At 40.4% G+C, this 12,864-nt stretch overlaps 1 protein-coding gene across 1 annotated transcript in view; it reads right to left on the reverse strand.

Annotated features, from left to right (window-relative positions):
- PLA2R1 (phospholipase A2 receptor 1) overlaps positions 1–12,864 on the reverse strand; it is a 113,142-nt gene that overhangs the window by 29,515 nt on the left and 70,763 nt on the right. Inside the window, 5 exon segments of the mRNA XM_084891505.1 lie at positions 190–225; positions 790–922; positions 3,315–3,399; positions 7,088–7,233; positions 9,042–9,244. Coding sequence (XP_084747631.1) covers positions 190–225; positions 790–922; positions 3,315–3,399; positions 7,088–7,233; positions 9,042–9,244 — 603 coding nt within the window.

Raw genomic sequence — 12,864 nt, forward strand, 5'->3', positions numbered from 1 at the left:
TGATATTGGTCATTAATCATATTTAATAACATTTATCAATTTGATTATTTACTGATTATTTGTTAATTTGAACAAATTAGTTCTAGATTGATGTAAGAAAAGAGGCTCAACTGCTGAACTGTAATAATACAACAATGGTATATAATAGCACATAATTTGAAGTTCAAGAACTGCCAGGATAGTTCTTACCGTACTGGTACCAGGGAGGAATCTTGGGTTTCACATCTGTAAAGTGAAAGCAAACGACCCTGAGTAACCACTCTTCACAGATGTGCTACCTCTGACTTATTTTAGCTCTAAACACAATATTTTGTACTTTGTGAAAGACCATTTAAAAACCAAGTACGTTGTGCTATTTGAAATATGGTTAGTTCTGTACTTGAGGAGGAGGCTCTGCTTATGGATGGGAGGATGGGAACACTTGCTGAGGGCCTACTGTGTGTCACACACTATTCTAGGTGCTTTCACTCACTCATTTGACAAGTAATTTTGTTTGATTGTAATGTTGCCATAACATTCCTCCAGATTGTACTGGCAAAACACAATACGATATAGTCAGTTATCATCACTTCCTATTAACTAACTTAGCATACTGCACTAGTGTCATTTTTTTAAAAAAATTTCCCTTTGATTCATTCTTTGCTAAAATAGTGCAGTTTGGTTCATCATGAAGGCTACTGGTTGTGATTCAAGATACTTGCGTTTAAGATCCCTGTAACTCTTCACTTGGGAAAATGCTATAGGTTTTAAAAAAACAAACATATAGTCAAGATCTCATTAATATTTTACCTCTTGGAATTTTGCATATCCATTCACGCTTGGAACCACAGTGCGAAGGCAGCAATGTTTTATTTGCTTTATAAACAGCACAATTTCTTGTATTATCTCCAAAATAAGTATTGTCTAAAAATGAAGAGACAACCTGCAGCAGATGAAGTTCATTATTCCTTAATGACGATTCCCCCACAAAAAAAGTTTCAAAAGGTCATAAGGGCACCCTTGTAAAGAAACCGCAAAAGACTTCTGGGAGAAGCTCTAGAAGGCCTGGATATGATTCCAGATAAAGGTTGTCCCCATTTGGGAAGAACCAGTGAATCAAATTTTAGAAATTTTTCCTAAGGATGATCTTTTCTTAAAAAGAGGCATGCTACTCTTTTCTCCAGATGAGCAAAGCAGATGTGTGCTTCTTTCCAAACTTGCACTACTTCCTCACTAGCAGGATTAGGCTAGCTACCGTGGGGTCCGCGGCTCAGGTACTTGTCGAATCTGAGTCTCACCTTTGGTGTGGATTGTTTTGTACAGACACTAAGCTTTTAGTTACTAATCACTAAATTCTAAGTCACCACTAGCTTGAATCAGGAAACTATCCAACACTTTCCATGAACTGTCACACAACAGGGGTATTCAATAAAGACTCAACACTTAACGATTTAATGACTATCTGGTAGGAGTGCATGGACCACAAGTAAAATTAGGGTGAAATTTTTTTGGGAAAAAAGGATGCTTTGAAATCATTTGAACTCTTCTTCAAACATGGACACAGTCATGGAATTTAACTTCAATCTACGTGAGCTCTGACTCAGAGAACAGCATGAGGTTGAGTATTCATTTTATCTAGTGAGAAGTGAGGAGGAACTCAGAGCCCTGCTTCATGGCTTTGTCTCCTTTATTCTGAACCAAATTGTCCATTCCTCTCTCACTACTGATGAGTTTGTTTTAGTGAAATGAAATGGAGTGAAATGAAATGGAGTGTTTTCAGCCTCTATGGAGCACACATCATTAAATTTTTTTTTTTTAATTGTTGACAGTATTACAGATATCTCTCATTTTCTCCCTTTTTGCCCCCTTCCACACAATCCTCACCCCACCCCAGGCCTTCCCCATACTACTGTCTGAGTCCATGGGTTATGCATACATGTTCTTTTTACATCTCTTCCTGTTCCCCAGCACTCCTGCCCCTACCACTGAGATCTGTTGTTCTGTTCTATGTTTTTAAATGCTATAATGACATTAATCACCCAACACCAGGTTGGGGTCAGATCAATCCTTTTATGCCCCTTCTGCTTTCTGGGCCTCTGTTTCTTCATCAACATAACAGATGGGAAGGGCTGGGTGATCTTTAAGATCTCTTCCCACTCTCTGGTCCTGATGCCCTTTTTAACGAGGCAGCACATGGGTGGAAACTTTACTTTTTCAACTATTAATAGCATGCCCTATTATTTTCTCCTCACTGTAAGCATATAGCTTTTCCACAGATCTCTTCCTTGACGTAAATTTGAATGCTCTCTCTGTTGCGGGCGTAGAGTTCCTATTTCTCTATTGATCTTTACTATTTCAAAGTTTAGCTACTGATATTTTGCCAACTAGGAAACATACTAGTAATATTGTGGCTTTGGAGGCAGGCAAACCGTGTACCAGTCCTGGCTCTCCTATGTATTATTTTAGGCAAACTACTTAATCATTTCAGTACTCACTGCATTGAGTTGTAAGGATGGAATGAGACCATGCAGGCAGGACTGCACTCAGCTCAGAACTTAGAAGGGAGTTAGAGCTCAATAAACAGGAGCTGCAGCAAATGCTCACTGCAGGCCAGCCTCCCCCTTTCACAGGCCCAGCGAACAACTTGATTCTGCCTGTGCCCTCAGATGGAACCCGTTTCAGTCTGGGGTACTGCTTCTGTTTTTTTCTCTATCCCCTTGAGAAAAAAATTCCTCATTGAACCTGAAACAATACGTAGTGGTAAGTCCCCCCCCTTTCTATCACATAGGTTTTTACAAGTCTGAGGCTGATGAAAAGCAAATCTTTCTTTCTCTTTCCTAATGACTCGCTCTGGCTGAGAAGGAGGTGATATTTTTAAGACTGGCATTTCTGATCTTTTAGAGGGAGATGAAATGAAACTGGTTCTTTTCCTTTGGCATGGGTGAGGGTCCCATGTTCACATACTATGGAGCTGGGCAGGGGAGGGAGGGCGGGTAAAGAAAGCCTGGTAGTGTTTTAAAGAACAGCGGCTTCTTTGCTGGAGACTCTTCTTCACACAGTAGATGGTGTGAGGACCTTTCTGGAGATTTTGTTCCTTTTCAGGATAAGCTCCTACAAAACTATCTGGCCTCCGAGCTAGCTGGCTGGCCAAGGTTTCCCAGGCATTCCTGAAATAACTCTTCTGGCATGAAGTTTCTGGTGTAGTTTCTGGTTTGGGCCTGAGTCATGGGGAACAGGCTCATTATTTCCAGGTTCGTTTGCTTGCTCTATCAAGTGGTACCAGGGCCACCTGTTTCGAATTCATTTCCTTTTTTTTCTGGGTCAGAAAGACTTACAGGGGTTCCATCGGACCACTCCCAAGAGCCAGCATTCAGGGGATTTCTTTTATTGAATCCGATCCAGAACTGCCTTTCCTCTGTCCTGCGAAGAGAAGAAATAGACACTTGGCCTTCCCCTTTGAATTCAGCACAGTATGAAAAACGCTCAAGTCTGTACTGATGCGGGCAGGAAGCAGCTGATGCCATGGGCAGGGTTGGCCAAGTCAAATAAACATGTACAGAACATCTCCCAGTGCAAAACCTGAGGTCTGAAACGAGCTGAGAGAAGACTTAGCCTCTGCTTGCCATTTCTCTTGGTTTGTGCTGTGCTCATCGGTGATGTGCAGTTGGGGGAGAAGCCAGCGCCTGTTGAGAACATGGCTTTCTCATGTTCGTTAGGAATGCCAACACGCATCAACCAGGCCGGAACACATGAAAGCCAAGTTGGTGAGAGATTTTGGACTCCACTATACTGTGCTATTTATATACGTGGAGATGCTTTGATTTGTGGCTCTTTTGTCACACGCTCATGCATTCTCTGCAGGTTCATCGCCAGCACTCCTGTTTAATAAAAGGCACACGGCATGTTTGGGGTTTTTGTTCAGATCCCAACAGAAATGTTTCCACAGCGAATCAGCCTGAGGCATGGTGGGTTAGCTTCATAAGTCACCACCGGGTTAGACGTGGCGAGAAGCCCCACAGAGAACCATCTTCCTTCCTGAAAGGCGGAGGACAACATGTCACGCCCCAGAGGCCTCAAGCAAGCAAGTGGCTCTCTCCTCGGCTGACTTCCATGTATAAGACTCTCCTCGATTTCAGTTTAACAATTTTAGAAGAAAAAAAAAATACAGTCTTAAAAATGGAAAAACATAATAATCTCTAAGTCCTAGGCTGGAAGTCCACACTACCCTCCCTCTATGGAGAACATTTTATTCCTTTCCTCACTGAACTCAGCATTCTACAATATTTCTGCTATATATACTGGCTCCTAGAACTGGTATTTATTTTCTCTCCATCAATTTCTAAACTGGTATAATTTCTTTTTTTTTTAAAGACATATTTTATTGATTTTTTACAGAGAGGAAGAGAGAGGGATAGAGAGTTAGAAACATCGATGAGAGAGAATCATTGATCAGCTGCCTCTTGCACACCCCCTACTGGGAATGTGCCCACAACCAAGGTACATGCCCTTGACCGGAATCGAACCTGGGACCTTTCAGTCCGCAGGCTGACGCTCTATCCACTGAGCCAAACCGGTTTTGGCTAAATTGGTATAATTTCTAATAATGTCATATAATAATATAAAAATAAAATACTAACAGAAAAGCAGTGCCCCAGGAAGGAGAAGAATGCTAGTTTATGCTAACTATGAAAACTGGTTTGGCTTCAGACTTGGAAGTCAGGGGAAAAGTAAAACATATATTACATAGCCTTTGTGATTAGACGCTGAAAATCAATAACTTGATAGGTGCGTGGCACTAAATTCATCTAGAAATTCCAAGCGTGAGAACTTATGTAAATAGAAATGATATTTGATCTTACAGCAAACATAGAAGCAGTTAGCATGTGGTTGTTTCATACAGCAAAACTCACTGTGCATGCATATGTACATGAATTTGCAATTGGCTAAAGTCATGAAGCAAAGTTGCAATGTAGAACAGCGAATACCATCACATATCCTTTGGATCTGTGGCCCCCACCCCTGGCTAACAATTCAGTTCACTAGGCAGTTTCTTGAACTTTTCTTCAACCTCAGAGAATCTGATTCAGCAGCTCTGGCGTGAGACCAGAGGGCTCTGTGTTAAAAGGTGTCCCAGAGAGTGTGATAATCAGCAGGTTTGGGAATCCTGGTCTCAGGTCAGCGTTTCCTGCAGAGGCTAGGAATTCTATGGGAAGTTGATAAGTGTTTTAAAAAACACATATAACAGTTTTGTGGTCAGAGGAAGTGCTTCCGTTTAGAAGCTTTTACAATATTAATGTATGTGGCAAATTTCCAAGATTGTACTTTGCTTTGCAAGCATATTTAACCACAAGATCGGCCTCCTCCCCTCCCCATAGTACTCTATAGCACACACCCTGAGGAGAGTGTCAGACTCCTACTTTTAAGGCCATTTTTAGGTTTTGGAGATGAATAATTTGTTAGGTATTACATATTAACCTTCCTATGGCAGTGATTTTCAATACTTTTCATCTCCTGGCATACATAAACTAGTTACTAAAATTCTGTGGCACACCAAAAAAAATATTTTTGCCAGTCTAACAAAAAATAAATACAATTTTTGCTCCTTCACACTGAATGGCTATTGTGTTGGCTGTTGTCATTTTTAAATGTGACAATCTAAGGGAAAAGATGTCAGTGCCCCTGACTAGTCAGGTATTGCATATTTTAAAAATTCTTGTGGCTAGTGTGCCGTGGCTGAAAACCACTGTCTTATGGGATTGCCCCAAAGGAAACTTAGGGGAAAGCTAGGGTGTTCCTCAACAAATAGTTCTGAAGTTTCTCTGTGACTCAGGCAAGTGTTTCATAGACACTCCAGATTTCCAGAGCTTGGAGCAGAGTAGCTGGTGTTAACTTGTTCTCATTAAATAAATGGATGGAGCTATGGAGGCCTGACCTCCTCTTAGTCCACAACATCTTTGGGGGTAGGTTTTTGTCTGACATGCCTATTAGATTCTCAAGTCTGCTGTGCATAAAACAGTGACCTTTTTGTAGAAGACATATCCAACATGTGTTCTGAATTGACAAGAACATTCTAGATAAAGAGGCCAAGAGCTGGGAAGACTCACTAAAAGAGGACATGGCGGCTGCCTTTAAATATTTGGAAGTAGGTTAGACTTGATCTGTGTTGCTCTGACTTACTAGAAGGTTGATCGTTGAAACCAGCCTTTAGGGGGGGGGATAAATGGTGATGGAAGGAGACTCGGCTTGGGGTGGTGAAGGCACAGTACCATTCTAGTTTACAGATGATGTATTGTAGAATTGTATACCTGAAATCTGTATAATTTTATTAACCGATGTCACCCCAATAAATTCAATTTAATAAAAGAAAAGAAGGAAACCAGCCTTTAACAGTGGAACAGGCTTTCCTCCTCCCAAGTAGGAGCACTCTGAAACTGACAGGCATCGTGCGGACAGTGCATGGCCCAGGGATGGAGGAGAAGGAATTCCCGCCTGTGGGTGGAAGGTAGCTCAAGATCACGTATGCTTTCTTCCCATTTAAAAGTAATCAACTTTCTAATTTTATGGAATTCAATGATTCTATAAATTTGCAAGATGGATGAAGATAAGAGAACATGTAAAATAAGGTTTGGATTAGATTTTTTTTCTTTTAATTGGTGGTAGTTTGATTTTTTTAAAAAACAAAATCTTACATGGTCTTTGATTATATACAAAATAACTAGAAGTGGAGCTGGTTGGAGCTGCTAGTGAGTCAGTGAGCAAGGAACCAGGAGCTCTGCCTACTAGGCCCCTCAGTCAGCACTTTGAAAATCACTGCGCTAGATAATTTCTGAGTTCGGCAGAAAAGTTCCAAAATTCTGATTTTAGGCACAGAAGAGATTTCAAATATCAAAACAATGTCACTTTATGTTCTTTGTTTTATGGAATGAGAACTTGGTGCAATATATTTATAAAATTATATGTATATGTTTTTCTTTCATATCCTGAAGCTAATGGGTTTAAGGCTTAAAACAAATATTTGAGATCTTAAACAAATATTAGGGATATTCATTCCAAAGTACTGGGGGACAGAACATTTGACTGTAATTTTCGAAAATTAACAAGTATTTACCGATTAAATTTTGAATGTAAAAGCTCATTCACAAAATTCTCTTCCTCGATATGGGCAAAGCTTGCAAGATGAGCTCCAAATTCTTCACAAAATGCTTCAGCTTCTCTCCATGTTCTTTTCATCAATACCTTTTCACTATGAAATACCTATATAGTAAAAGAAAATAGAGTTGACACTGTAAGGACATGAAAATAATAGTAATTTAATTGTTGTCATTATTCTTTGTTAAAGCTTGAGCCAGTAGGAAGAAATAGCATTTATTGATTAGAATGTGTCTTTTGTAAAACTATTATCTCATTTTAATCTCACAACAACTTTATGAGTATATAATAAACTGTTTTTTATCAATGAGCTGCTTGAGGATTCTTTTTTTTCTCCTAAATTTCCTGTGACTTGTCCCTTAATAAATGTTTGTCCAGCGATGAGGAGAGTCAGACTAAGACAGATTACAAATTTCAGGTCACACAGCTACAAACAGGCAGAGTGAGGATTAGACCCAATACTTCCTGCTTCCAGAGCCCATGGATTTCTGTCCCTCCAGATGGCCTTCTGACAAATTAGAATTGGCTGAATGATCATGCATCTGGCTGATGCATGGCAAGAAATGAAAAATGAGACCTGGGACCTAGAGCAGGTCTAATTCTAGGGTCTTTGGGTCTGAGTTGTGCCTAAATTCTCTGCTGTTTCTCAACTGTCCTATTTTTTTTAAGCAATCCTCACAGTAACAGGAAGAAGTCAGTCACATGGAGGATCTGTTTTTGATTTTATTTAAGATCAACGATGAGGGACCTAAGACCAGAGCTCTGAATCCAGTGCCTCTGCAACCTCCTCATTTTTAACTGCCCAGCACTAAGCCTGAGCCTCTGGTGCCAGGCTTCACGAGGCTCTGATCTGCCGAGAGCAGAAGGAATAGGTATCCCAGTCCTGTGGACCATAGCACAGCCTTTCCATCCTCTAAATTATATGTCAAAACTCACCTCCTTGGGGAACCTTTTCTCAACTCACTTTAAATTATTAAATCCTACCATCATACCCATCAAACACACCTGGCATTTGCTGATGTGTTAGGGTAATGTATAGTAGATAAAGGAGTTCTGAGATCAGGAATTTATTCCAACTCTGTCAATAAATAGTTGTGATCTTGGATAAATCACTTCATCCTGTTAGTGCCAGCTTACTCCTTTCTAAGGTTCAACTTATTGCTCTGCGAGGTCACGTCTAGGCTTATTGCATGAAAGGAATGTAGGACTCTACACAAGGATATTTACATTGAGTGCATTCACAGGTATTTCAGGCCATCTATAGATATGCATTATCTCTAGAGAGAGAGGCCATCTTCATTCTGCTTTGCATATGCCCACATACTAGAAAAGAACTTTCTCCCATGATTTTGGAAATCTCTATTTATAAAATGAACCAAAGACAAAACTATCAAACAAAAACATCATATCTCAAAAAATACATATTTCTGACAAGAAGATTGTAGGTGCTGATTTAAATCTAAGATCTAAAGCTGCTTTACAAAAAAACATTTCTTCAACATTTAGATACATACACATACATACATATCAACTGTGTGTATTAATGTGTTTTATCTTTAGGTGTCTGGCAAGCTGCAAAAGCTATCCTTAGCAGCAGAATGGTAGTATAGTATTCCGTAATACGGACTTGATTCATTTGTTTACACATGATATGAATTACATCATTTTCATACCCAGAGCAATAGTGACTGGGAACCCAATATCAATCCTTATGAGGAGGATGTCAGTGCCACTAGGGATATGTCATTAAAAATTATTTTGGACTACAACTGAAATGATAGAGACAGTTGACAAATATTAATCAAGCACCTCTGCATGCCAGACACTGTTCTGGAGTAAAGGATTTGGAATACATGGACAAAGTTGAAATAATGTTGGTCCAGTTGAGAATGGCCATGTGACCTTGACCTCACCTTGAAGCAGCTGGCCAGGCCCGGCTCGGACTCCCAGCTTAAATAGCAGGGGTGAAAGGGCCATCTCTCTTCATGCTCAGTCTTCTCCCGGCTTTCCACGGGCTGCTTGCACAGGGACATTGCTTTAAAGTGCGTACAGTCCTTCACTTCCCAGCGGCCAGGTGGACTCCGTCCTCGCATGACAACACAGCCACCGCTGTAGCCTAGAAGCAGAAAGCAACGCTTTCAACACCAGTCGACTAGAACACTTTGTGCTCAGAAGACCTCTTTAGAGGGTTGAATAATTGACATCTCAAAATGAAGTACCCAGAAAAGAACAGTAAAGGTGAAAAAGGATGTTTTATTGGCATAATTATCTCACTTCTCATCCTCCCTGGAGAAAAGAATAGAAGATGGAAAAGTGAGAGAAGAGAGACTAGAAAGCTTGAAATTTGGACATTTTGAGCTCAGATGGCAAATGATGGAAAACTAGGAGCTGTTCCAACTTGAAACTGAAATATCTCCCGTCTCATCAAACACCAACTTCCCTCTACGTTGAATTATTGAATTTTTAACTGTGCAGAAAACAAGTTTAACTCACCATTTCTTGAGTATGTATGCATGCTGTGCTTTGAGATGCCAATGTGACAAACAACAATGAAAAACAGCGTGTATCCTCTGAGAAGTAGGTTGAGCAGGAAATAATATGCGACTGATGGATTCAAGGCATTTGCAAGGGACACAACAGAAAACCAAACTGTAAACCATGGTAGAGTGGAGAGAATGAGATAAATTCTAAAGCGGGGTGAAACTCTGGGGCAGGAGTAAGGGCAGACTTTAGGAAAAGGAAAAGGCCTTCTAGTTATGAACAAAACTGCATTTTATTCTTTTCAGTATGTTTGAACCTATTGAAAAATAAAACATTTTCCCCATAGAAACAACTTCTAGGTTAAGATCCTCAAATTTATCACCAAATCCACACAACTCATAAGACAGCCAGGAAGTACACTTCAAATTTCAGTGCATCGTAGAAAATAATCCGATTCCAAAAATAAGATAAAAACTTAAAAAGGGACCTAACTGGTTTGGCTCAGTGGCTAGAGCATCATCCTGTGAACTGAAAGGTCCCAGGTTCAATTCCAGTCAAGGGCATGTACCTTGGTTGCAGGCACAACCCCAATAGGAGGTGTGCAGGAGGCAGCTGATCAATGTTTCTCACTCACTCATAGATGTTTCTGTCTATACCTCTCTCTTCCTCTCTGTAAAAAAAAAAAAAAAAATCAATAAAATATATTTAAAATAAAACTGAGAAAGGGTGAGCTTTTTTTCTTGAATCTAGAGTGATCATCTAATTAATTAAATCAACATTCAACAACAAGAAAATGGTGCATCTACATCTATATACCAGACAAGGCTGTATATGAGCTGTGAGAGACAGAAGGATAACACAACACAAAACAAACAAACCCCAATTCTTAATTTAGTGTGAGGCACAGACTCATAAACGCTTAATTGCAGGCAACATAATGTGGGAAGTGCTATAGGAACCGTGTGTCCAGATTTCTGTGGGAGACTCCAGAAGGATGATGGAATCTGCCTCGGAATATCAATAAAGAATTCGCAGAAAGTAACATCTGAGCTGAGCTTTGAAGGATGAGAAAGAGAAAGGAATTTTCAAAGGGTGCTTATTAAAAAAAGTGATTATAGAAAAAGCATCTGAAGACTTGTGATGATTCTGGACTTAAAGGGGCTTTTAAAAATGTAGTCACTCAGTACTAGATATTTGTCTTGCTTAATTTCTCTTCTGAAGTAGTGGATTTATTTTATTTTATTTTATTTTATTTTATTAATATACAGGGCAATTACCTTTGGTATTTTATGCTGACAGAAAGACTAAAGAGAGAAAAAAAAATGAAGAGTTAGAGAAGAAAAAAAGATAGACAAGATGTACAAAGACCTTCTCCTAAAGGAATGGGGGAGTGTAAAATAGAGAAAGAATAAGGGCACTGAAAAACAACTGCTTGTATCTTCAACAATCCTGGGTGCACGCTGGGTAGAACAGTAACAAGATAGCACCCATCTGCAAGGAACCCACAATCCTGTATGTGTGCTCCCTGACGTATCAAACAGACCTGCAAAGGTGAAAATGACTCGTCTTAAACAAGGAAACATAATTGGTATGACTCACATAGAATAAAAGTGAGCCAAGAGAAATTTGGTCCATAGAAAGGCCATTAGTGGGTTCCATTGACTAGAACAGCTAGTTAGTGTTAAAGATGGAATGTTGGGGGCCAGACAAGGAGGAGAGATTATAGCATGTAACCACAACCTCCCATGTATGCAGCCTTGCAGTACTGCTGAATGCAGTTTCAAAATGCAAGTCACAATCTAGCAGGTCAGCCCATATAATACAGAGGTATGAGGGTTAATATGCAAATTAACCCTCACACCCTCACAAGATGGTTGCCTATGACCAGGCTGGCAGGAGGGTTAGTGAGGGATGACCAAAGGACTGAACAGCAGGCTGTATGGGGTGACCAGGCCAACAGTGGAGGGGGGCAGTTAAGGGGATCAGGCTGGCAGGCAAGCCCAAGGATCGGACCTAAACTGGCAGTCATACATCCTCCAAGGAGTCCCAGATTGGAGAGGGCATAGGTTGGGTGAGGAGAAACTACCCCCCCCCCCCCAACATCCCTCCTCACCAGTGCACAAATTTCATACACTGGGCCTCTAGTGAACAATAAAGGAGATGCTGCATGCTCTGTGTGATGAAATTATAAAGAAACTGAACTGTGGAAATCCACATGGAAGCTCGGAGTCCTATACTAATAGGGCTGCTCTACTGAAAACGGAAGGGACCCATGCACTCCCACCTGTTCCCTCCGTCCTTCCTTTCCCAGAAGCCTTCGACTTGGAGCCGGAGGTCTAGGGGTCTAGTCTCAGCACAAACGTTAGTGATTCTAAATGTAAACATATTATTTTCACCACACACAAAAAGCTTGTCTAGAATATGGGGATAATAATCTCTTTTCTTCTCATAGGTTTGAATGAAAATCAAATGAAACAAGGTATTAAAAGGCACCCCAAAAATTATCAAGGGTTAAACCCACCCATAAATGTTGCTTAGAGATTTTTATTTTGGCTGTTTTCCTTAAAAAGCTGGAATTTTGTAGCATGAGTTCTGCCTGCAGGTTCAAAGAATATTTTTTTTATAAAGCTTGAATCAGCAAATTTACAATGTAATGCACTTTTCTGTTGGCCTTGCATTTTGCCTCACTCCCCCCATCAGACAGTGATTAAATAGCTTTGGGTTTGGATACTCCACCCATCTTCTTAGTGGAGAAGAGATGTCTGTGAAGGCTGTGAAGATGGGAAGTGTTGCAGGAGTGTTACTGATCTTCTCAAGTTGTTAACTCAATGGAACATTGGACCCACATTTTAGAATCTCAGCCCCAAAGAAGCAGTAACGTGGTGTAATAGTGGGAGACTGGGCTAAGGGAGCTATAAACTGAATTTATAATCGCACATTGTAGGGATGCTTGCAAAGCCAATTAATAATGGCAGGGGGTGGGAAAGAGCAGAGATGGATTTTCTCCCACAGAAATTGTTCTCAAATTCAGTAACTCGTTTGCTTCTCCCTTCGGAGAAGAAAATCGATCGTCCTATTCCAAAGTGGCGAAGCTCACATTTAAACTAATTCTCCTTACCTGTCTTACCCTCCCTCAAACTCTCCCCCGCCCCCCCTCCCCCCCGCTTCCCCTCAAACATAAATGAAAAAACGTTCACTCTTTTAAGAAATTCTAGTTCACCATTCCAGTCTCTTCCATTTGGCAAAGCTATCTCA

This window comes from Pipistrellus hanaki (assembly GCF_964339955.1).
Source record: "Pipistrellus hanaki genome assembly, chromosome: 8".
NCBI lineage: Eukaryota > Metazoa > Chordata > Mammalia > Chiroptera > Vespertilionidae > Pipistrellus > Pipistrellus hanaki.